At 45.4% G+C, this 26843-nt stretch overlaps 1 protein-coding gene across 1 annotated transcript; it reads right to left on the bottom strand.

Annotated features, from left to right (window-relative positions):
* Positions 1-383: 383 nt before the first annotated feature.
* Positions 384-13213, bottom strand: Lin28a (lin-28 homolog A). The gene is made up of 4 exons (XM_020158700.2): positions 13183-13213; positions 12520-12716; positions 1297-1481; positions 384-656 (listed from the first exon to the last, which is right to left on the bottom strand). The coding sequence occupies exons 1-4, from the start codon at positions 13211-13213 to the stop codon at positions 440-442; spliced, it is 630 nt and encodes a 209-aa protein (XP_020014289.1). The 3' UTR covers positions 384-439.
* Positions 13214-26843: the final 13630 nt, after the last annotated feature.

The raw sequence follows: 26843 nt of genomic DNA on the forward strand, positions 1-26843 counted from the left end.
ACAAAACAAAACAAAAAACCCTGCCTTACTCCTGAGATGCCCTCTCACAGCAGGTAGTAGCTTGTGGGTTTGGTCCATTAATCTGGTCTCACATCTGGATATTACACATCCTTCTTTAAATGGAGTACAATTTCCCAATCCAGGCCACTTATAAAAGCTGGAGTTCTTGAGGTGAAGCCTCATATAAAGCATGCAGGTTCTAGGGTGGTTCCCCCCAAAAGCCCTCACTTGCATTTGGATAGCATGATTGGAGTTCCATTGCCTCACCCATTCCCCCCAACAAGAGGGAAGATGGGGTGATGCTGGGAACCCCGGCCTGAGATATGGCAGTGCCAGCTACCCCCTCAACCCCACCCTATCCCCACTTTCTCCACTCTGCTGATTGATGCCTACTCCTTGAAGCTTCCTTATAGAAAAAGAATAGCCCGACCCTAGCGGCTCAATTCTGGGCCTCTGGGAGCAGAGCAGGGCTATGGAGCTCTTCTTCTTCCTCCCGGAAGTAGGCAGGCTTTCCCTGGGAGCTGGGGGCCTGCTGGGCCTTCAATGGACATGAGGCCACCATATGGTTGATGCTTTGGCAGAAGTGGCACTTCTTGGGCTGGGGTGGCAGCTTGCATTCCTTGGCATGATGGTCTAGACCACCACAGTTGTAGCACCTGGAATAAAGCAAGATGGTAAAAGTGAGAGAAATGCATACGAAGAGATCAGAAGCCTCCCCTGAGGACACCTGAGCTTAGTTTGTTAGAATACTTGTGCCTCCTTTCCTAGAGACCAGTTTCCCCACATATAATTAAGGAGAATATGGAACAGGTGATCTCTAAGTCCTTTCCAAATCGAATCAGGTGATCTCTTCAGATTCATGTCAATTTGAAAATACCAAGATAACAAGAATAGAGTCACTGATCCCAACTGTGAACTACAGCTTAGAGACAGGTTCGAGTCTATCATAGCCTTAAGAAGAAATTTGAAAAGTCTTATTGTATTATCTGCACACAGCTAAGAGGTTTAAGCCCAACAGCAAGATTATAGACACCAGCCAATTGGAGACCTAGGAAAGAAGCAACAGATATAGATGTAGCACCTTGCCCCATCACTCACATATTCAGAGTCTCTTCTATTTCTAAAATCATCACGTGCAGTGTCACTTTCTTCACTGAACAATAGAATCCAACCATCCAGACAGACATTGCCAGGGACCATATGCTGCATTTTATCTTTGGTAACTTGGTCCAAATGGCAGACTGGAAGAGTTCTGTGCATTCTCAGCAGCCTGCACAAGCTGCCTTCAAGCAATACCTGTCTCCTTTGGATCTGCGCTTCTGCATGTTCTTCCCCTTTGGCCGCCTCTCACTCCCAATACAGAACACCCCACCAGGGCCAGTGACACGGATGGATTCCAGGCCTTTGGCAGACTTCTTAAAGGTAAACTCCACAGCCTCACCCTCCTTCAGGCTCCGGAAGCCCTCCATGTGGAGCTTACTCTAGTGAAGGAAAACAGTAAATTTTACCATTTATTTCCATTATTACACCAAATAAAAACACACCTGTTCTTAAAAAAGTAGGAAGTACATGAGTGACAGTACCTCCCACTTTACCAGTAAAGAAACTGAGTTTGGAGTCAGGCATGGTGGTATGTGCATATAATCCTGGTACCGGAGAGGTTGGGGCAGCAAATCTGGAGTTGCAGGCCAGCAAGGGCTACATAGACAGTTCAAGAGTAGCCTGAGCAAGTCTGTAATCCCAGTAATGGGAAGGCTGAGGCAGGAGGAGCACAAGTTTGAGGTTAGCCTGGGCTACACAGTAATTCAAGGTCAACTTGCACTGCATAGTGAGACTGTGTCTCAAAAACAAAAACAAGGCCAGGTGTCAGTGGCTCATGCCTGTAATCCTAACTGCTTGGAAGGCTGATATTGGGAGAATCATGGTTTGAGAAAATAGTTCTCAAGACCCCATCTCCAAAATAACCAGACCAAAATGGATTGGAGGTGTGGCTCAAGCAGGAGAGTACCTGCTTTGCAAGTATGAAACTGGGGTTTTTGCCAAACCCCAGTTGGCAAAAAGATGAAAAAATTTAAGATGTTCAGCAATTTAAGAAATAATCATAATGGCAACAAAATTTAATCCAAGTTTATAGTAGAGCAAACTGGTAGAGACCACTCTAGCCAAGTCCTTCAAGTTCACTTTATTAGACCTATAATGTGATACACCAAAATGGATCCCATATATCTCCTGATATGCATTAAGGATACATGACTTTAAAATGCTCACCTTGAATCTAACCTCAAAGAAACAAATATCAGACAAATTCAAAACAAACTTATCTACACTTCAAATATGTCAAGATCACAAAGACAAAGCTGAAAGAAATACTTGGTTAAATGCAACACAGGGTACTGGATTGGATTCTGGAATGGAAAAAACAGGACCACTGACACAATTTGCACAGAGTATAGATAAATGTGTCAAAGTCAAAATTGGTAATGAGGGAAAGTCCAGACACAGTAGCTGCCTGAAGAGGAGGCCTGAGGTGAAGGAGGCTCAGATCCCAGTAATGGCATGTGTAGAAAGGCCTGACAACCTAAATCTGCCCAATGTCGTCATCACCAGGATCATCAGCTCCTGGACGGTGTCAACATCTCCAAGCCCAGGGCAACATCTCTTGCACTGCCAGTGTCTTCATGCTATACAACAATCCTATGCCAACAACTTTGCAATGAAAGGGAAGCATAAGACACTCAATGCCAGTGATGTGCCCTCAGTTATAGAAGAGAAAGAGTTCTAGAGGTTCATTGCCCTGCCTGAAAGAAACTCTAGAAGAATATAGGCAGGAGCAGAAAGGCAAGAAGGAAGCTTCAGAGCAAAAAAAAAAAAGAAAGACAGACAAAACACAGATTCCAAAGAGCAAGACAAGAAGTAGACAATTGAATAGGGTGGGCAGACTGGCACCATATTTATTCATGGTACCAGTCTGAAATATCTCAGGTTTATGCAAAACTTTTCCCTGCTGGGTAGAGTGGTCTTAGGCACAAGATCAAAATAAAAACTGAATAGAATTATAAAAAAAAAAAAATTTGGTAATGATCATTTTATTTGGGTTATGTAAAAGTTCTATTAGGAAATACACGCTAGAGATACCATATACTGCAACTCATGGTTAAGAAAGTATTCTGTACAGAAATGAAGATGATAATGCAAATGAGGCAAAATGTCGATAACTGATGAATGTGGGTAAAGGTCACATGGGAAATTTTTGTAACCTTCTTCTAAGCTTGAAATTTTATCGAAATAATGGTACTGAAAGTTGAAGGATAAAATTAGTATGACCCAAGCAGGTAGATGAGGGCAGGTGATAAAAACAGAAATCATGGAAAGATCTGAGCATACATGGAAAAATTAATAGGTGTGTCACAGAATGCCTACCACAGTTTTTGGACAAAATAATGCACAAAGAAACTTCTGTTGGGTGGTGGTTTGATTTTGGGTTTTTTGTACAGTACCGAGCATTGACCCCAGGGCCACACACATGCTAGACAAGTGCTTTATCAATTGAACTAAGCCCCCAGCCCTTTTTTGTTTGTTTCTTGTTTTGTTTTCTTTTATGGGGTGCTGGGGTTTGAACTCAGGACCTACACCTTGAGATACTCCACCAGCCCTTTTTTGTGATGGGTTTTTCAAGGTAGGGTCTCATGAATTACTTGCCCAGGAGTAAAGGTAGGACCTCACTACCTTTATAGATGCACCTTCTTGGGATTACAGGCATTCACCACTATCCCTGGCTGAGATGGAGGTTTTGCAGTGTCACCCAGGTTGACCTGGAATTCATGGGCTCAAGCCTCAGCCTTTCATGTAACTAGGACTACAGCTGTACATCCAGCAAAAAGGAGATAGATTTTTAATTATTTGACTTAAAAAGACCAGATTTTTTTTAATAGAGCACACTTTAGACCAATTTGTATAAAATAATCCCATTAAATACTTTGTACCAAAACTTAAAAAACACTGATACTTATAAAGCAGTTAGCAAAGAGCCTGGCTACCTTATAAAGGAGGAGGGAGTAATTCATATAGCTATGTGATTGGCAAAATTGATCTGAGGAACCCAGAGGTCCTAATTTAAAGCTCACACCAACTGATAGGCTACTTACTATACCAACGACATCAAAGTCATCTATTAGGGTAAAATACTCAAAAAGTCAATAAGGAATAGTTATCATAAAAAAAATGGGATCCAACTGGATCTAGAGCTAGAGCAGTTGCTTTTGCAAGCCCTGAGTTCAAACTCCAGTCCCAGCCAGGTGCTAATGGCTCTCGCCTGTAATTCCAGCTACTCAGGAGGCAGATACTTAGGAATATCAAGGTTCAAGGTCATTCCAGGCAAATAGTTCAAAAAACCCTATCTCGAAAATATCCAATACAGAAAAGACTAGGGAGTAGAGCGCCTACCATCGAGTGTGAGGCCTTGAGTTCAAGACCCAGTACTGAAAAAAAAAAATCCCACCAGCAAAAACAAAAGGCGGGGGTGGGGGTGGGGTGGATTTGTCCAGCTGGGCACTTGTATAATCCCAGCACTTGGGAAAGCTGAGACAGGAAGATCCCAAGTTTAAGCCAGCTTGGGCTACATAGTAAGACCCTGTAAGGAGGGATGGAGGGAGGAAGGAAGGAAGGAAGGAAAAGGGAGGATGGAAAAAACGGAAGGAAGGTTGGGAGGGAGTGAGGGACGGAGGAAAGAAGGAAGGGAGGGAGGGAGGGAGGGAGGGACGGAGGAAGGAAGGAAGGAAGGAAGGAAGGAAGGAAGGAAGGAAGGAAGGAAGGAAGGAAGGAAGGAAAATGGTGGTTCCATGATAGAAAGCTTGCTTACTAGGTACAAAGCTGGGGTTCAGAGAAACAAGAGATCGCTGTGCACCTATCTAGTCCTGGTTTGAGGGAACATAAGCACTAGTATTTTATACTGATAGAATATTTCAAACTGGGATATAGATGAAACATGCTTGCTAGCCAGATGGTATACACAATTCCCCAGTCATTCTAATTATTGTTTTAATTCAAATGCGATTGCAGAAGACCAGACTTTTATCAGGGGTATTGGTTAAGAGCACACACAGGCTCTAGACACATCCTAACTTATGTGTGACCTTTCTCTGTTACTTATCTCTTGGCCTAAGGTCACTTAGAGAATAGGAAAGCAGTGGGGTATTTTTTGGTGGAACTGGGGTTTGAACTCAGGGCTTCACACTTGCAAAACAGGCGCTCTACTTAAGCCACACCTGCAGTCCATTTCCTCTGGTTATTTTGGAGATAGGGTCTCACTATTGCCCAGGCTGATCTCAAACCTGATCACCCTGATCTCAGCCTCCCCAGTAACTAGGATAACAGATGTAAGCCACCAGCACCTGGCTATTGCCTAGCCTTTCTTTGTTATTTTCAAGACATGGTCTTACTATGCAGCCCAAGCTAATCTTGAACTTGACATCATCTTGCCTCAGCCTCCTTATCCTTTAGTGTTGGGAAAGCAGTGCCTTCAACCTAATAGGTTCTAATGAAGATTACACAGATCTGAGGATATCAAGTATACAGTAAATATTCATGTATTAGTAATTGTTTAATTTGCCCCATAACAGAAACGTTTCAAAAGCATGGGGTTCTTTTTGCACAGTTACCACCATAAATTTAAAGTTAAGTTAGACTTGACTCTGAGTTGGGAAAAGAGAAGTCAATAAGTCAGGAGGAATAGGGAAGCAAGACCAAGAGCCTTCTCTCCAGGCAATTCCATTCCACACATTTGCCAGAAGGCTGAGACCTTCCCAGTTCCAGTTGAAATCTAGCAGATAAGTGGTTAAGAGTAAGGCTTGAGCCAGAGGACTTGTTCCCTCCTTTTTTTAAACTCATTTATAAAATGGTGTATATACTAATTTTATGGTGGTGCTGTGAGGTTTTATGCATGGAAAGCAGTTAACACTTGGCCTGCTACACATAAATCCCCAGTGATGTGCAATTACCCACCACCTCAGACTGGATGGGGGCAGGGCAAGTGAGCCTCAAGTGTCACATGACTCAAAATTAACTCTGGTTTTATCACTATCTTTGGAAACTCACAAAACTATCCTCTAAGCTCCAACTTATTCAGAGCAACAGCCTCCAACACCCACACCTTATAGACTTGAGACACTATGAGGACACATGTTATGAGATTGACTAAAGTCCTCTCAGGAAGAACTGTGTAAAATGAGCACAAAAATCGCCCCTGCAGGCACCTTAGTGTAACCCACTAGCCAAGATTTAAACTGGTGGTCTCCGGGGTGGCTCCCTTTCCCCCTCCCCTACTCCTTTCTAAGACATAGTTTGAATTCCTCTCTTATCAGATAGGTAATCAGTGTGCAGCCCCACTGAACTAGCCTCCCAGGCCCTGCATCTGAAAGCCAGAAATTCTTGTACCACCCCCACTCTACCCCCAACCACACACAAAGCAGGGGCCCGCCCCTCTCCCTATCCCCTCCAAAAAAATGAAAAGGCCTTTGGGGGGGGAGGGGCACAGCCAGAGCTCCCCCAATAGAGCCCAGCCCCAGGGAACAAAGAGTTGACACTGGTTGGTTCTGGTGGTCAGATTCTTGGAGTTCCAAGGCACAGATCCTCCTAGCATGGCTCCCACCCTCCCCCCACATTCAAACAGGATCAGTTCCTTCCTTCCTCTCCCAATTGGGGTTATGGTCATGGTGAGAGAAATGGATACAGAAACACTTCTTTCTTCCCCAGTAAGATTTGCTGGGTTTGCCAGTCATCTCCAGCAGCCTGGCTCTTCCTTCCCTCACCCTAGGGTGCCTTAAGCAGCTGTCTAACTATTCAGATAAATATTTTCAACAGAGGGAGGAAAGGCAGGAATCCCATCTTTCCCAATTTTTAGGAAAGTGGGTGCTCCCACTCCATGGGGGTGGGGTGGTACTTAGAAAATAGTTGTGACAGTCATTTCCTTTTCTTGATGCCAGGCAGGACTCTCGAATTACAGACTTGGACCTTCAGCTCCCTTAATAACTCAGGAGCTGCCTCCTCCCCACCCCACTCCCCATCCAATACCCAGACCTAGAATCAGCCTGAACTCAAAAAATAGAATGAACTTTAGGAGTCACTTAGGAAATGTGAAGTAAAAAAAAAAAAGGCTCTTGGGTCTTTTAATCATTTGTCAAAGCAGGGGATCAGTCAGGTCCCCTTCAGCTAACACTGCTTATTTTAGTCACTTTGCTCTTTTCTACATAAGTGGCAAGAATTTCAGGATACTTGCTCTAGCTCAAGAGACCAAAACTGGGTTCTCAACTCTCCACCATCCAAAATTATCCAGTGCAGGGGCTGGGGATGTAGCTCAGCAGTGCATTTACCGGGCCATAGATTGATAGCCAACACTGGTTTATTCCTATTTGTGGAATAAACCAAGTTCTCTGTTCTCCAAAATAACTATTATTAATGATTACCATAGGCTGACAGTGTCCTAAACACTTTAGATGGAGTAACTCATTTAACCCTCATATCAAACCTGTGTGGTAGTTGTTACAGCTTGAAGAAACTCAGGCACAGTTCTTTGACCAATCACTGTGAGAGGCAAGAGCCGAGCTAACTGCCACTAGCCTGACTCTCCTAGGCAGTATGACCCAATAAAATACAAGTCACATACACAATTTGAAACTCTCTAGTAGAAATAAGAATAAATACACTAAAAGTAATTTTAATGACTCAGCCCTGTGACTGTCAGAGCTTCATTCCTGAAGGGTCTTGTAGGGAGCTAGAAAACCAACCGGTTCACCCAGAAGCAGTTTATGTGATAGTGTGTGATGGGGAAAAAACTGTCCAGATCTAAAAACTGTAGATAGCCAAGCCAACCCCCACCCCCATCACCTCTGTTCAGCTGGCCAGACCCAAGGCTCCTGCCTGCAGTTCTGCATTTCTCCACAAGATGGTGCTGCACATCACCTGTATGCAGAGAGCCAGAGGGAGCCTTGACCACAAGAGACTAAGGAGTTGTGAACTGTAAACACATACATTCACATAGATTTATCTCCATAGTTCCTTGGGGTGGCCCATCTTATCCCTCTCTGTCCTCAAGAAGATGAAGTTGCAATGACAGGACACTCACTTCCTCTCCCCCGGCCCCACCACCATGCATAAGGAGTAGCGTAGAAGACTGATGGGTCCTGGAGCTTTAGGCCAGAAACCCAGAATCCCCTATGTACAAAGAGCCATCACCCTCCTTGGTTTTTAGCGTCTTATCTGAATTAAGTAACTCCAACCTCAGATTATGTCGAAAATTACGCACAATTCTTGAAGGAACTCCCCCCACCCTTCCAGACCGGGACTACATAAAATTATTCTTCAAGCCAGCTCAAGGGAGGTGTGGTTTACCTCAGGCAGTTTCACCAAAAAACATGAATTCCACAGGGTAGAGAGTGTTGACTGTTGGATTAGGAATGTTTGAACAACTATAATGTCCAGGTGGCAAGTCGCTGAAAACCCCTCTGGGCAGGGAACATTGTCACCAACCACAAAGTGGAAGATTTGCTCAGGATGGTAGCACAGCTTTTACTTGAAACATCGTCTAAAGAAAGCTTGTCTCCTCAAACACGTAAGAATCCCAGAAAATTCCATGATGCCAAATTAACACAGACTTCATTTCTTAACCAGCCTTTTTTTTGGTTTTTAAATAGGAGTGGGAGTGCTATCATGTGCTGGGATGCACTGGGTTTGATCCTGGAGACCACCAATAACAGAAATGAAACCAACAAACTTGCAATTTCCAAACCATAAACAAGAGGATCCTCTCTGGTGCTCAGCAATGTGGTTCATCAACATTCACTCCAAAAATTTTCATGGCACCATATTGCCCCAAGCCATGTTCTAATTAGTCCAGAAAGAAAGCAACTATCAACTTATACCTTTCCCTACCTGTTTTTCTCTCTGAAGGACCTCTACTTAATGGAGCTCAGATGTGTTCCTGATTCATCAAGTCCTCAAACCCCCTTCTTCATATTGTTTTTTTCTCTTTCCCTAGTCATTCATTTAGCCTGAGTGCTTATTAGAAAATCACCCAGGCAGCTAATTCCTCCTTTCAACGGGCTCACACATTGGTTAAGACAGCATAGGCAAATACATCAATAATTAGACGTGAGCGAGTAGTTGGGTGCAGTGCTATAAACCAGATAGCAAAGATCCTATACTCCATCCTCAGCCTTCTCAACCTAGACCCTGACAGAGGTTGCTTTTTTGAATTTTTTTCTCCTAACCAAACTTAGCTCCTCGGCAAGCTATGTGCTTTTCATTTTGCTTCCAAGTCTCTTAATAGAGCATTTCAGCCAAAAGTATATTTAAATAATACATAGATTCTGAGAAAAAGACATTTTTCTTCTTAAAAAAAATTTGATAGTACTGCGGTTTGAATCCCTTGAGCCATGCCGGCCTTTTCTTTCTTTTTTTAAGCAAGAAACTTCTGTCATTTCCAAATTTCTACAAATCTTGGCAGTTTGGGGTTTGAACCACAAGAAACATGAGGTAGGCCAAAATTCTTAAAATGGCCACTGAAATTTTAGCATTTTTGCTTGGGTGAATATCAGGAAAATAGGAGCCCATTTAGCTTTTTCTTGCCCCAGTTTTCCTAACACAACTTTTCAACTGGGGGCAATTATGTCTCCCAGAGGATACTTGAAATATTTGGAGACATCCTGGTTTTCAGAATTCAAGTACATAACTGGTTTCTAGGGGTAGAAGCCAGGAATGTGGCTGTACACCCTACAGTGCACATGATAGCCCCAAGAACAAGGAATTAACTTGCTCAAAATAAGTCAATAGTGCTAAAGTGGAAAAACCTGCCATCTGCCCTTATGATTCTTAAGAGACTCTAGAGACAGAGAGTTCTAGAACTTAAGACCTGTGGCTATATAAAAGGGATGTTATAGAAATATTTTTCCTTTATAGGCATTTGGGGGGTGAGGGCTAAAGATAGTCCTGCCTTTACTAGCATAATAGAGTGGAAGGTAGCATAAAAGCAAAGGTTTTAACAAAGTATTGGTGGAAGGGGCTTCCTTTTTATTTTTGAGTTCAAACTGGGGTTTGAACTAAGGGCTTCATGCTTGCCAGGCACTCTACCACTTGAGCCACTCCACCAGCCCTTGGAAGGGGCTGCCTAATATCCTTCTCCCTAGCAAATGTTATCTTAGAACAATTATCTTTCCTACCATCCAATCCCATTTCACCTCCAGGGTGTCTACCACCAGCAGTTAAAGACGGAATAGTTTGGTTAAAGATTTCTCGGACTGGAGGTGTGGCTCAAGTGGAAGAGTTGCAGTCCTGCAATTGCTTAATTCTTATGGAATTCTTACCCTGCATCAACAAAATCCCTCTGCCATTAATGTCCAGAGATTTCAAAACACTAGCCTAACTTACTGCTCTAGTGGGATATGAACCAAAAGCCCCAGCATGCGATCATAAAGACCAGTTCTTGTCCTCTTTAACTAGCACTGGGAGAGTGGAGATGAGGGAAAGAAGCTCTTGACTCTTTATCCCAGCTTAGTTCCCTCTTGATTACTGTGGGTCCCAGAGCATTCCAAGACCTTCCAGTCCCTACCATCTCCAACCTGGTCTATCCTGAGGGTTCCTGCTTTCTTCTGATGCCATCCCATAGCTTTCCAATTGCTCTGGACCCTAAGGGTAAGTGTGCTGAAGCACAGATCCCCACTTGCTCAGAAAAACCTTCCTTGGGATTTGTCTATCAGCAAGGAATCCCAGAAGATCAGGGGACACATTCCTCTCAGCCCTTCCCTCCTCAGTAGCATATGGAGGGGAGAAAAGTGTTGGATCTCTTTCATTACAGCCTCCCAAAATTGGGAAAGCTGTCCAGTCCAGGTCTCCAGACCTGATCTCCAGACCAGGAAAGATTTTAATCTCTTTGTGATCAGATAAATAGGAGTGGAGGAGTCTTGCCACCCGCTGAGGAGGGCCATTCAAAGCTGGTTCCTGTAATAAAGTGATTTAATAGATCTAAAGAAGCCAATTCCCTTCTTTCTCTCAGAATTACTTCCTGTGGGTTATCATTCACATATGTAAATGAAAGGAGAGGGTGGGGAGGTGGGGAAAGCCACTAGCCAGAAACTAGCTTTTTGGGGAGGTGGGAGGAACAGCTGAACAAGGGGGCTGCAAGAGGATAGTAAGTACCCTGCTGCAGGTCCTTTTGCCAGGTGTTCTATTAGCTCAGTGACCCCCACACCAAGAACTAACAGTAACCCGCAGGTCCCCAGCTCCCAGTAACCCCTATCTCCCTAATTTCCCTTCCTCAACCTCCTTGCAGAGGGCAGTGCTCAGACTTCCCAGCCATCCACCACCACCTCCTCCCTTCCCTGCCCCTCCCCCTCCAGAATGCCATCCCTCAGGCTCCAACCCTTAATCCCCACATCCTCCTTTCCCCTCCCCCACAGCTCCTAAAGCCAACCTCCCTGAAGTAACCCCTCCCTGCCCGGCCTGGGTGTCAACTCCAAGGCCTGGGATTAGCATTTTTTTCTTTCCAGGTCCAGTCCTAAACCACCAAATGTCGAAGGGAACATGCAGTGACTTCCTTTACATGGTGGCCCAGGACCACTGGAATGCCGCCAGGATATTAAGGAACGGGAAGACTGGGAGGAGGGAGAACGAAGGCTCTTGACTCCTCGTTTAAGGCTAGGAATGTTAGGGGAGCAATCAATGGCTGTCTGGGGCCATAAATGCCAAGCTGAGGATAATAGGTCCAGAGGCCATCCTTCCTCCACGCCCAGCCCAGCGACACTGAATTTCACCCCCCACTGTGCTGCCCTGCTTTAACGGAGAACTTGGGGTTGCAATGACCCAACTCCCCCTAGTCTGGCACAGGAAGGTTAAGGCCTGACCACCCTAAGGTTTTCCTTCATGGCAAGAGTTGGACAACCAAAGTCCCCGTCCTGAACCACAAGCCCCTACTTGGCTACATCAGGAATCTACCATACCTACCCATGTCCCAGGCCCTGACTTTTGGGTGGCCACCTGGGTGAGGTCTGCATTCAACAGAGGACGCAACTGACTTTTCAGCTTTACGCCCTTGGGTCGGGTTGCCAGTTCCCCGCACTCCCGTCCTCCCAGTACCATTCAGACGTTAAAGAGGCTGGGCGCTCGGCGCCGGACTCAGGCCCTACATGTGCTTCCCTGGTCGGCCAGCTCGCCCTCCCCCACCGGCAAGCACAATACAACCTTAGTTTCTGCCACATGGGGTCACCTCCCTGCCCCCTGCTCTCTTCCCAGGGGAAAGAGGTAATAGACACGTGGTAAGCCGGAGGGGTTCCGGGAAGGGGGTGGGGGTGCAGATAATCAATGCTGCCTCTCTCGCGCCCAGCTGTAGTTACCGGGGACTCAAAATCGGGGTGCCCTGGCAAAGATGGGGATGCACAATTAGGGTCCTTGATTTCCAATCCAACAGCAGAGCCGCCCGCCCACCCATGCATGTTTCCTTTCCTCCAGCAAAGTTACCAGAATCAGTCTCACCTGGTGCACAAAGACGTCTACGGGAGGGTCGAGCGCGACCCCAGCGCGGGCGGTCATGGACAGGAAGCCGAACCCCATGCGCACATTGAACCACTTACAGATGCCGACACCGTGCAGCAGCTGCGGCTCTTCTGCAGCCCGTGCCGCGTCCGCCGGCGCCTCCTCGGGCGCCTTCTCCGCCGCCTTGGCGCAGCCACCTGGAGATAGGGTCCAGCGATCAGCTGGGGGGACCACGGAATCCGAAGGCCCTTTAGATACCCTGAAGGGAGATCCCAGTATCCGGCCAGGGGGTAGACACCCAGGAAGGTGCAGCTACCAAACAGCTGGCTAGAAGAAACCTGTCCGGGCTGTCTCCCATGCTCCTCAAGCTTACACGGAGGCCAATGGTGCCCCGAAAGTTTTGCTTCTCTTCCCACAACACGTTGCCCAAGGACACACGGCCGGACAGGCCCCTCCTCTTCTCTCCCTCCGCCCCCACAGGCTCTGTGCGCTCGCCACTGGGACACCAGGGTTCCTTGCTCCAGAGATGGCCCCAAGAAGCAGGAGGCCGCACTGACTTTGGGGTCTTGGGGGGAGCCCGGGGGACAGTTCCCCACCTCCCTTCGATGTCGCTCCTAGGCGCCCTGCACCCTAAGGTGTCCCCGCTAAGTCCCGAGCTCGAACCTGCAAACTGCTGGTTAGACACTGAGCCCATGGTCGTCGGCTGAGCCTTTGGCCCCAGGCCCCTGGTCGGGCGGCTGCTGGCCCCAGAGAAGTCCGGAGGCAAAGGGGTGGTTCGGAGAAGAGGCTGCTACATCTTCCCCCGCACAATAGCGGTGGGAGGGCCCACGGCTTTTCAAAGGCTCCCAAATTCTAAAAGACAATGACCCAACCCCCCGCGGGCAGCCCCCTCCCCTCCGCTCCCTCTCCTTTCTCCTCCCTTTCCCTCCGGCTTCGGCTCCGGCCCTCCCCCACCGCTCCGGTCTCTGACACCTCTGGGGTGTCCCTTTCCCAGAACCTGAAGGTTTGACACCAACTCCATATACACACATCTGGAGCTGGGGATCGTCTGTCCTAAAAGTCTTGGGTACCCCAGAATTTGGGATCCTGCACTTTAAGGATTTAGTGGGGGTCCCCAAAGCAGATACAGGTAGGGGACTTGGGGGGGTAGTTTTATAACCACGTGATTGCTCCCCCACACACTCACACACCACCCCCACCCCCCGCGCAGATAATTATACATTCCAGAGAGTTGGGGGAGGGAGGTGTGAGCTTGCTGGCGCTAGCCAATCAGAAACACAAACCACCTGTCAAGGGAGAAATGGATGAGCCCTCCCCCTCCCCCAGCCCTGAGCGCCCCTCCCCCTTTCCCCCTCAGGCCTCTTAGCTGACCCGGCTGCTTGGCGCTGACCTGCTCTCACCCCCCACCCCTGAGTGCTTAGATAGACCTGGAGTTCTGGACACTAGGAAGCCCGGGATGGGGGAGCAGGCTGGAGATCCCGCAGGACTGATCTGTTTTGACCAAGGCCGCTGCCTCTCAAAGTCCGCCTGTTCCTAACTACAACCGAATATCTCAACCTCCCAGAGTTTCTGACTCAAGAGTTCTTCTGGGTTTCCCCATTGTAATAGAGAAAGGACACTCAATTGTTTCTATGTAAAGAACCCTTCCTTCTTTCCTTCCATCCAAATCTGTGTCTAAAGTTGGCCCCCAGGTAGAGCTCCCTGGGAGGGCAGGCGAAACGAAAGAGGCTGGAAGTGTGTCCCTCTCTCGCCAGCTGCCCTTTCATCCTGCCTTCATGCCACCCCAGACCATGCATTGCTGGGAAAGAGACTGGATGGGCTAGTAGGTGTAGGTACTTCCTCCAGTCCGGACACTCAAATTTCCACAGTCACCATCCTAAAGTGCGCTACCCTACCCGTAGTGGAGTGGGTGGAGAAACTGGACTAGGAGGCTCCTCATTTGAAGAGATAGCCTCCCATCTAGGAGATAAAGAGGGTGGGCTAGGGGGGTGGTTACTGCCCTGGTAGGAGATGGACAATGGCCCGGGGCTCAGTGCTCGGCCCTGGCCCTGCCCCTTCACTTCCGGTGCTCAGTTCAAACTGGACAATGCCAGCTCCGGCCAGTTCCCCTCCCCCACCGCTACAACCCATTTAAAGGGACAGAGTCTGCTTTTGGGGGCATTCGCTCGCTCTAAATTCAATCCCCTCCACAAGTGTGCAGAAGCTCTCTAGTTCTCACGCAGCAGCTGTGTGTATATGCGCGGGGTGGGGGTGGGAGGGTGAGCACGTGTGTATTTGAGAAAGAGAGAAAGATGAGTTGGGATAGGAGGACCGCCATGGACTGTGGAGAGATTATTTCCCAGTGCCTACGGAATGCTCTCCAAAACTTGACCGTAAGAGAGGGGCTAGGATTTTGGGAGATATAAAGAACTCCATGGTGGCCATTTCACCACTCAACCTAAAAAATACATAATATCGTTAACAAATCTCATCCTAATTAGCAATGCCCTATTCCCAACTATGAACTGTAATTTAGATCTTTTTCCAGAGTTCTCCGAGTACATCAGCCAAAACCACTTTATTTACATAATACTCCCCGTTAAGATATATTTGTTCCCTGTGCCTCTGTTCCTAAGATTCAGGAGCAGGTGGTTAAAGTTGGCTGAAGGAAAGAAAGAAAAAGGAGTTGAGCTCTCTGGCCTCGCTGGGTCTGTCCCTGTAGTGTTGCTGGGTTCTCCCGGCAGGAGTTACCAGCTGCTCTGTCCAGGGTCCTGAGGGCTGCAGTGGCGCTGTCCGTGGTGCTGAAGAAAGTCTCTCTCTCTCTCTCTCTCTCTCTCTCTCTCTCTCTCTCTCTCTCTCTCTCTCTCTCAGCTTCCATCTTTTGAATGCCTTCCTGAATCCTTACCAGAAAACCCGATTCTCCTCAACGTCGCCAGTAATGCTGACACACTTCAGACAAATAAACTTTTTTGAACACTAAAGGGAGGGCACTCCTGGTAGGAAATAATTCTGTAAGATCTGTGTTTATCTCAGGCTCCCCTTCAGAGGAATGTGTAAAACAACTCACAGAGGGTGAGGGAGAGAGTCAAAGACCAGAGTAGAAGAAAAATAATCTATGAATAATTTTTCAGTTATTTCCATGCTTATTCACACTTTTTGTAGTGCTGGGATTTGAACTCAGGGCCTACACCTTGAGGCACTCCACTAGCCCTTTTCTGTATGGGTTTTTTCAAGAACTATTTGCCCAGGCTAGCTTTGAACCACGATCACCCTGATCTCTGCCTTCTGAGTATCTAGGATTACAGGTGTGAGCCACTGGCACCAGGCTCTTATTCACACTTTTCATAACAGCACAGGAGTTGTAGTCAGATTACCTATGTTTATTACAGCTCTGTGATGTAAAGCAGCTTCCTTAACCTCTCTGTACCTTAGTTTCCTCTTCTGTCCAGTGGAAAGAATGAGAGTACTCAGTTCTCAGAGATATTTTTAGGATGAAGTTAGATAGCGTAGGGAAATTGTTCAAAAACAGTGCCTGAACCATAGTCTGAAACATTTAAACCTGTGTGGCAAAAATAAATCCTTCCTCCCTTAAAGGGGGGGAGGGCACCTGACATAGTTAGCTTTGTTTTGTTTTTTGGTAGCACTGGGGTTTGAGCCCAGGGTCTCATCCTTGCTAAGCAGGTGCTCTCCCATTTGAGCCACAACTTCAACCATTTTTGTTTTAGTTTGTTCTGTTTTAGTTATTTTTCAGATAGGGTCTTAAGTTTTTGCCTGGGGCTGGCCTCAGACTACAGTCCTACTTACACCTCTGGGGTAGCTGGTATCACACACCCAGCTCATTTGTCGAGATTGAATCTCGCTAACTTTTGGCCCTGGCTGGCCTTGAACCTCGAATCCTCCCAATCTCCATCTCCCAAGTAGCTGGAATTTCAGACACGAGTCACCAATGCCAACACAGTTTTTGTTTGTTTGTTTGTTTGTTTTGTATTCTTTTGGAGGTATTTTTTCTAGTTAGTTTTTAATTATGTAAATTATTACTATTATTATTGCTATGGTGCTCATGCTTGTTTCTATGATCTACAGAATACTGGATCATTTGTTCTCTAAGGACTGGAACCACTCATGTATGTTTTTATATCTTCCCCTACAATGTAAAAGAGTGTCTGGGCCACAGAATACACCCATAAAGAGTTTTCTGAATCAGTTTTAATTGAAATAATGAACGTTTTTAAAGTAGTCATAATTCTCATTTTCCTAGGCTGCCTCTTTCAACTGTATTCCCAGAAGAACTCTGGAGGGGATCAGGGCCTCATTAAGTTGCACGTGTGGAGACAGGGGATACTTTAGGAAGGGATACACAACTTAGTTGATTTTTCATCTTCAATGGAATTTCTCCATGGAGAAGGTAGGACTTCCGACTGAACCTTCATCCTCTCTTGAATCCCCATCTCAAGGTATACACTGTGATCCAGTCATTGTACTAACCCACAAATTTAATAGCAGAATCAGATAAGCAATATGCACTAAGTAGTGTGATGATGTTAAAAAAAATGAAGAACAGTCCTTGCTCTCCAGGAAGTTATGGTCTATTTAGAAAGGTAAAACCTAGCTGGGCATTGGTGGCTAATGCCTGTTATCTTAGCTACTGAGGAGGCAGAGATCAGAGGATCACAGGAAATTGGAAGCCAGCCCAGGCAAACAGAGAACATATCTTGAAAGAACCCTTTACAAAAAAGGGCTGTGGAGTAGCTCAAGGTGTAGGCCCTGAATTCAAACCTCAGTACCACAAAAAAAAAAAAAAAAAAAAAGAAAGAAAGAAAGATAAAACCTAATACAGCTAAGTATTGCAAGTTCTCATGTGCTGGTTTCTGAGGGTAATAATATCTAGGAAAAAAGAGGATAAATGGGGTTCATTAGATAAAACAAAATTGTCTAGACTCAATACAAAGAACATCTCCCTCTAAGGTACTTTTGGAAGGTTCATACCTTAATAAAAGTAAGAGCTAGAAGAAGTCTTAATAACAACAACAACAACGATTCATTCAATAACTAACAAATATTTATTGAGCATTTCCTCTATGGAGAATACTGTTTGTTTTGTTTGCTTTTGTTTTGTTTTTACAGTACTAGGGTTTGAACTCAGGGCCTCAGGTGCTCTACCACTTGAGGCACTCTGCCAGCCTTGTTTTACATTGGGTTTTTTCAAGATAGGTGTCAAGAACTATTTGCCAGGGGCTGGCTTCAAATCAGTATCCTCCTGATCTCTTCCTGCTGAGTAGCTAGGATTACAGGCGTGAGCCACCGGTGTCTGGCCAACATAGCTTTCTTAATGTTGCTCAGCTAATACATGGCAGATTTGAACCCATACCTCTTTGATGCCACAGTTCACATCATTTCCACAGTTCTAGTGTGTTGTTATTATGACTGGTGCTATTCTCACTTTACCAGTGAGCAGATAAAAACAGGAGTGGAGAGAGACTATATATTTATATAATTAGTAAGCACTGGACCTAATGTGGTAGTTCTTCTCAGGGCCATGGCTCTAGTCTGTCCAGCCTGTCTCTAGCCTATAATGGATTGCCCTCCCTGTAACTCCTGGAGTTTCTATATCAAAGAGCTACCCAAGGTCAAAGCAATCTTCTGCACAATCACCCACACCCATCTCCTATCTTACAAAGATTTTTCAAACTCTGTGGTGAAGTACAGAGTGATGTTCATTCTGCTAACATGAATGGTAGCGTACATTTGAGAAAACTTTCCCACAGTGTGTCCCTCAAAATGACATTCCATGAGATGAACGATACATCCTGCTATTTAAAAAATAAAAAAATCTAGCCAGGTCTTAGTGGCTCACGTCTGTATTCCTAGTTACCTAAGAGACTGAGATCAGGAAGATCGAGGTTTGAGGCCAGCCTGGGTGAATAGTTTGTGAGACTCCCCCATCTCCAAAAATAACCAGAGTAAAAATGAACTGGAGGTGTGGCTCAAACAGTAGAGCGCCTGCTTCAACAAGGGCAAATCCCTGAGTTCAAACTCAAGTCCCACCAAAAATAAAAATTAAAAAAAAAAATCTACAGTGACATGATCTGGAAAATGGCATATTAACTATGTTCACTATGTGGCATGGTAATATGCTCTGGGATTCATGAAGAAGGGAAAGTAATGGTGCAGTGTTTCTATTCTGCTCGTTCACTCACTACCTATTGTGTGGTTATTGGGTATCTATTGTGTGTCAGATGGCACAGTGTGAAGCACTGGGGAATACAACAGTGAACAAACCAGATAAAATTCCTACCCTTGTACAGATTACATTCTAGAGGAGAGAGACAGACAATAAACACATAATTAAGTAAAATGTGCAGCATATGTGCAAATGTACTTCTAGCCTGGTAATTTGCTTTGTGATCTCAAGAAAGGCACCTGGTTTTACCCTGCAAAGGCAAAATAAGAGAGTTGGATTGGTTGTTAGGCAAATGTTTCTTCTGGTTCTGAAACTCTGAAGTGATATGGTGTGTGTGTGGGGTGTGTGTGTGTGTGTGTGTGTGTGTGTGTGAGAGAGAGAGAGAGAGAGAGAGAGAGAGAGAGAGAGAGGGAGAGAGAGAGAGAGCCATTCCTAATTTCAATGGGAAACAATCTGGTTTTGCCCTATGCTGTCATCCTCATCCCCCTCCAGGGATTAGCGCTTCCTACATCAAGCAGGACCGTGCATCTCTCACCTCTCAGGCCTGTTGAATTGGCAGGAGGATGAGCCAAGGGAGTCCCCTTCCTTCTTTCATCTGCTCCCCATGCTGGTCCTGCTTCACAGAGCAAGATGCCAGGCACTTGCTTTCACCAATAATGGCTTCATTAGATTGAAAGGAGACAAGAGTGACCTCAATGAAATAGACTTCCTGACCCCAGCTGACCTCTGACCCTCACCCTGACAGCCTCTAAATCTTTTCTTCTGACACATCCCCCACAAGGTATAGGAACGAAGAGAAAATGATGAGCACGCAATTGCTCACTGTTCAGTGACTGTACTTCTCCAGGTGTCCTCTGCAAGGGACAACCCAGCTGTAATTTCCCTCAGGGCTGCAGATCCTTCTGGTGATCCTCACCATGACTCTAAGTCTGGACTGTGGGTCACAACCCATCCAGCTGTCATTCACCTGGTATCCATTTGTTTGTATGCAATGGTTGTCATGTTCTATGGAGGCAAGAGGCAGGGTGTCTAAACAAATGCTGTCATTTCCCAAATGCTACTTCAACCTACACTTTTGACCCACTCTCCCCTAAGTCTGCAGTGACTGTTCATTGCACAACTATACACCAGGTGTGCACTAAATGCTCTGTGTATATTGTCTCTTCTGTCCTCAGCCATCCTAATATGATCCCCATTTTACTGGAGGGGAAACCAAGACTTATGGGAATTAAGCAACTTTCCTCAACTTACAGATCACAGAGGGTAGATCCCAGGTCTAGCTCACCACAATATTCTTCTTTACTTTTCAAAAAATAGTTAAATAACTTAATGCATAAGGTAGAAAAAAATCAATTGCTATTGAAGGAATTATAATGAAAAGCAGTCATCTGGCCACCCTCTTTACTCCCTTAAGGTAGCCTCTCTTTGAGCCATTTCTTCTGGGAGATATTTCCATATATCTCTAAATAATATGCATGTATGTCTATTCTTAATTTGTTGATTTTAGATAGTATCTATTGACTTCCTGTTATGATGGATGAGAACTTACCCTCTTATAGGACCTATTCCCCCTTTCCCCTTTCTCCCAAATACAGATAAATCACCATTTTCAAGGAAATTGATAACCGATGTTTACTTTGTCATGATTATGGAAATGTTCAAGTAGTAGACATGGGTGAAATTTCTCTTTTTATACTGCTTTTCATTTTCCCTGGACTCTTCTCTAACCACCTTTTCCCTTTCCCACACTGTCACTGAAGTATTCTATTATTTTCTTTTTCTTTTCAGTATCCTGTTACTTTTCAAAAGTTATATCATCCAGTTAGTATTATCTTTCTTGCTATGTCCTTTTTCTGGAGCCTCTTTCCTGAAGCCCTACATTCTGCTTGCCCTCTGGACTTGCTTCCCAGCAGTCATCTTGCGGGTTCCTCACTGCTTTTCAGGTTAGAGTCAAATTTTTCTGGATCTCGTGTCAACCTCTTTCTTGGTTCACAGTTTGAGTTCAGCCTCCCAAGTAGAAAGGGTTAGAGATTTGAACCACCAATGCCTGGCTTGCCCTTTTTTTTTTTGCGGTACTAGAGCTTGAACTCAGGGCCTACCCCTTGAGCAAATGCACAAGCCCTTTTTTGTTTTATTTTTTTTTCCAGCCTCTTTTTTGTGATGAGTTTCATCAAGATAGGGTCTCTCAAATTATTTGTCCAGACTGATTTTGAATGGAAATCCTCCTGATCTCTGCCTCCTGAGTAGCTAGGATTACAGGCTTGAGCCTCCAGCACTTGGCTCTTGCCCTCCCTTTTTTAATGATTTCAAAGCATGCTCTTTACCTTCTCTGCTCTCAGACCCTAGCAGAATGAAGAAAGATACTCCACTTACTTCAAGGACATGGACACTGGTAATATCTTTTCCAGATGCTGAGGTTGTGAGTTGAGTTATGAGTGGAACAAAAAAGATGATAGCTAACCACTGGTGAAGAGTCTCCATGTTCTAGGCATTGCGCCAGGTTCCTCACATAAATTATCTCATTTAATTCTCACAAAAAATTACAAATAGACACGGTTATTATTCCCATTTTACAGATGAAAGTGAGGTACAGAGGGATCAAGTAGATTACTCAAAGTCTGAGTGACATGCAATGATAGCCAACCTGGTAAGCTGCTTCTGGAGTCAGCATTCAGAGTCAATACTCTCCACTTCTTCCAGTAGAAGAGATCTAGAGGGGCCTTGGGTCATGGCTCAAGTGGTAGAGCACCTGCCTAGCAAGAACAAGACCCTGAGTTCAAACCCCTGTACCACTAAAGAAGAAGAAGAGGAAGAAGAAGAAACATAGGTGTTAGTGTTCACACCTTGTCTTCCTTCCACCCCATTCTGTAAATGTGGAAAGGACACCTAAGGTCCAAGTAACTTGTTTAAGGTCCCATAGCTAATAAATAAGGAATAGAATTCCAGGAGATGTGGCTCAAGCAGTAGAGTGCCCCCTTTGCAAGAGTGAAGCCCTGAGTTCAAACCCCAATCTCATACACACACACACACACACACACACACACACACACACGCAAAAGTAGAAGTCAGGTGGGGCAGCTCCTAGCTACTCAGGAGGCAGAGATCAGGAGGATCACAGTTTGAAGTCAACCCCAGGCAAATAATTCCTGAGACCCTATCTCAAAAACACTCAACACAAAACTAAGTTCAAACCCCAGTGCCACCAAAAAAACCAGCGTCTTAGTGGCTTACCTCTGTAATCCTAGCTACTCAGGACACAGAGATCAGAAGGATCATGTTTCAAAGTCAGATAGCGTTCTGGAGACCCTACCTCGAAAAGGGCTGGTGGAGTCGCTCAAGCAGTAAAAGTGCCTTTCTAGCTAGCATTCAAACCCCAGTGCTACAAAAAAAAAAAAAAGTGTCTTAATTGCCAGGCTCAAGCCTGTAATCCCAGCTACCCAGGAGGTAGAGATCCAGAGAACCACTTTTCAAGGCCAGCCTGAGCAAAAACATTATTGAGACCATCTCAAAGGCTGGTAGAGTGGCTTGGGTGGTAGAGTGCCTGCCTAGCAAGCATAAGGCCCTGAGTTCAAATCCCATAACACCAAAACAAGACCATCCCAATAAATAAGACAAGTGTGTTTGTGCACACCTGTAAACCCAGCTATGGGGGAGGCTGTAAGTAGGAGGATCATGGCCTAAGGCCAGCCTCAGGCAAAAAAAGTGAGACCTTATAGAAAAATAACTAAAACATAAAAGGGCTAGGGGTGTGACTAAAGTGTTAGAGCAAGTACAAGGTCCTGAGTTCAAACCCCAGTACACACACACATACACACACACACAAATTTTTTTTCCATCAAATTGAATCTGATTATTTATAGACTCTACCCAGTGGGGTCCTTAGGACAAAGCCTCTTCCTCTTCTGTAAAGATTGAGGTTATACTTTCTGCTTAAACCCCAGTCCCACCCTTCCCCAGTTGCATGGCCTCAGACAAGTTTTTTTTAGAGGCTCCATGTCTTAATTTTGGTTAATTTCCCACTGTTTTGGAAGTTAGCCCAAAGTCAGATTGACATACTTCCATCCCCCCCGATCCACAGTTCGTTTCTATTGGCTGCACACTTCCTTGGGCAATGCTTTCCCAAACACATAGTATGTTCCATTCATTATCTCACTAGACCCTAGGAAACAGGGCTACAAGACAAGGAGGGAGGCAGGGTGGGCACATGGCTTTATCAGTTTTGAAGGTCTGGCAGGTCTCTAGCTCCAATATCATCCTGACTTTCAACCTTCTGCTCCTTGATCTTCCCCTCAGTTCTTCCATGAATGATGTTCCTGGGCCCACAACACACTTGGCTCTCTCTTCCTGGAGTTTTCACATGATTACCCTTCTTCTTCAAGTGCCATTTTCCTTACTTTCTTTTCATTTTTTTTTTTGGCAGACTGGGGCTGGAACTCAGGACCTCATGTGTGCTAAGCAGGGGCTCTACCACTTGAACCACTCCTCCAGACCTGTTTTTTGTGTTTTTTGTTTTGTTTTGTTTTGGTTTTTTTGCAGTACTAGGGTTTGAACTCAGGGCCTACACCCTGAGCCACTCCATCAGCCTTTTTTTTGTGATAGGTTTTTCTGAGATAGGGACTCATGAACTATTCACCCGGGGCTGGCTTTGAACTGCCATCTTCCTGATTTCTGCCTGATTACAGGCGTAGTCACCAGCGCCCAGCTACATTTTCCTTACTGTCAGTTTGTTGATCACTTTAGCTTTAGGCTCCAACATAGATGTCACTTTGTTCATCCAGGGATCTTTGTTGACCAACCCCAACCCCACTTACCTATCCAGCACCCCTTTGTGGTGTTTTACAGAACTCTGCTCTTCTATGATAGAACACTTGTCTGGCTCTACTATATTTGCCTAATTGTCCTTCTCTATTACTGGCTACTAGAATGTAAGTTCCATAAACCAGGGCTCATGTCTGTATTGTATTGTTCATTGTGTGTCTAAGTTTTATTTCTAAATTCAAGAATTCTTTTATCATCTGAACCTAACCTAATTTCTAACCAAATCCCTATTGTCAGCCCTATCTCCACTTAATTCCTTAAAATCTCTTAAGTATTTATCTGCAAGGAAATTTAGAGCTCATCTGATTCAATCTCTTCATATTGTAGGTAAGAAAACTAAGATTCAGCCGGGATTGGCACCTCACACCTGTAATCCTAGATATGCAGGAGGCAGAGATCAGGAGGATGGCAGTTCAAATCCAGCCCCAGACAAATAGTTCATGAAACCCTATCTCAAAAAAACCTTCACAAAAAAGGGCTGGTAGAGTGGCTCAAGGTGTAGGCCCTGAGTTCAAGCCCCAGTACCAAAAAAAAGAAAAAAAAAAGAAAAGAAAAGAAAAAAAGAGAACTAACTAAAATCCATGGAAGTTAAGTGATTTGCCAAACCACAGCACACCACCCTTCCTGACTACTGGTCTTCTTCCACTGGACTCACCTCTGAGTTCATGGACCATCAAGTTTTGTCTTAGAAGTGGGAGTAGCATTAAATAATTCCATCTAAGTCCTTGCTTTTATGCTCCCTAGACATCCCAAAGTCCAGAACCCAACAGTCTATTCTGAGACATCTCACTAGTATAAGATGGAAGAGCATGGGTACACATGCCCATGTGCGTGTGTGTGTGTGTGTGTGTGTGTGTGTGTGTGTGTAGGAACATAGGGAGCCAAGGGTACAGACAAAAAAATTAGACTGTAGCACCAGCCTCTACCGCTGTTGTGGGGTCCCTCGAGGCTCCCACAGTGGCAACATTACTCTTTCTGCCCCTGAAGCTGACCTTTGGGGACAGAGATCAATAACTTGGACTTTGGCTTCAGTCCCCTTTAGTCCCCCCAGTGACCACAGGCTGCTCCGAAGAGCTAGCCTTACTCAGGGTCATTAAGTAACTGTCACTCTTCCCCAGCTCCACTTGGGGCCAAAGGCTGGGGGAGGGGCCAGGGATGGGAACCATATGGAGAGACACAGGGTGGTCGGTTCTTCAGCCCTCACTGCAGGGGCAGCGACTTCTATCTTTCGTTGACCCCGCCCACTTATCCCTTTCGCTCTTAGCCAAGATTTCCTCCTGTGCTCTCTCCACCCTAAACCCCCAAGTTCCTCACTATCCCCCCACGTTACTCTTGGCCCAGTCTCCTTTTATGAACCTCTCCCCTCCTATTGTGCGCACACTGTATGAACTGGGGGTATTAAATAAATTGACTCCTTTTCAGTCAAGTCAGTAGCTGGGAATTCTTCATTTGCCTTTCTTTCTTTCTTTCTTTCTTTGTTTCCTTCCTTCCTTTCTTCCTCCCTCCCTTCCTTCCTCCCTCCCTTCCTTTAATTTAAAATCTGCTCCCAGGAGTCTTCTCACCAACTGTTCTCCCCAGTACCAGTCCACCGGTTCCTGCTCTGTGGGACTTTCAGCAAGACCTTATTTCAGAAACACACTCGCCTCCCCCCACCCCCTCCAACTTCTTGTGCTCCCCGCCCACCGCTCCTTCCCCACACCCCAAAGCCCCAGCCAATCACTTCTGAATGATTGATTTGGGGAGGGGGGATCGATGAAGGAATCTAGTCCTATTCTTATTCAAAGCTAAAGGTCCAGAAGTGAGTGATATCAATTGTGGGGAGGATCGGACAGTGGTCACTGGAGTTTGGGCTGATGTGATCTGTAATGTGGGGAGGGTGGGAGTATGGCTGACTATTGGGGGTGGGGACAGATGTTCAGAAGGTCAGGAGGAGAGTGATAGTGGACTTGATAGAGGTAAGAAGTAATAAGTAGTAATATGGGTAAGAGATGGGGGTCCACAAGACTACGCCAAGGGTAGGAAATTTACCCTCCATCTTCTTAGTTCAGAGATGTGCTGGACCCCAGGTACTCTGTGCCCAGCAGGGGGCGCTGGTTCCTCACATGACTCCTTTCCTCATTCCCCCTCCCACTCCCAACCCCCAGCCAAGTTCCTTTGTTGATTCATTCTTTTGAAAATATGGTTTGGATGCCACTACGTGCCAGGCACTGTGCACCAGATTCTATGCCATGGACTGGAAAAATACGAGCACGGAAGGATAGGTCCAAAGACAAAGTTCCAGACCTCATGGCATTTGCTGGGTAGAATTACAGTGAATGAATAATTATAATGATTTAATTTAAGGGAAAAAGGGATCAAAGTCTTCCTGAGAAATTGACTTTTAAACTGAGAATTAACAGATGCCTAATTCTTGGCCAGGTGAAAATGTGGAAAAGATACTGACTGGGGTGTGTGTGTTGGGGGATATGAGTATGGGGAAAGTGGTAAAGATGTTTGGGGTTCAGGCAGAGGGAACAATTTGCTAAGACCCTGAGGCAGGAAAGATCAGGGCCCCTTTAGAGGGAAGGAAGAAGTCTGGTAGGGCTGGATTCAGCTTTGGTCAGAGGTTTAACCCTTCTGTTACAGATGCTCACATGTACATAGCTGGGGCCCTCAAAGTTTTAAGGTTAAATTTTCTTGGCAATAGCTTTTTTTGGTTCTCCCTTAGAGAAGGGGAAGAGAATCAGCAGATCTCTAGGGCCTTGGGAGAGTAATCAAGATCAAAACTCTTCTTCCAAAATGACTGGGTTAAAGATAGATTTAGCTTTAGCTTCAGGCCTTCTCCTTGGGAGAAGTAGAATCATGTGCACAACTGAGATGTTTTAATGACAGCTGAAAATTTGAAATGTTTAAAGCCAACAGCTAATCTGTTAAAAAGTAGTATAGAGGACCAGGTGCCTGTGGCTCACACCTGTAATCCTAACTACTCAGGAGGCAGAGATGAGGAGGACTGAGGTTCAAAGCCAGCCCCAGAAAATAGTTAGACCAATCTCAAAAATACCCAACACACAAAAGGGCTGGTGGGGTAGCTCAAGTGCCAGAGTGCCTGCATAGAAACCCCAGTATCACCAAAAATTAAAAAATAAAGTAAAGTTGTTAAAAAAAAAAGTAGTATTGAGGTATGTCAGACAATTAATATAAATATATTTTATAAGATTTATGGTATTTTTCAGATTTCTTTCCTTTTTTTTCTCTTTTCTTTGGCAGTACTGGGGATTGAACTCAGGGCTTCACTTGCTAGGCAGGTACTGTACTGCTTGAACCACACCTTCAGTCCATTTTGCTGTGGTTATTTTGGAGATGGGGT

Source organism: Castor canadensis, chromosome 7 (genome assembly GCF_047511655.1).
Source record: "Castor canadensis chromosome 7, mCasCan1.hap1v2, whole genome shotgun sequence".
Lineage (NCBI taxonomy): Eukaryota > Metazoa > Chordata > Mammalia > Rodentia > Castoridae > Castor > Castor canadensis.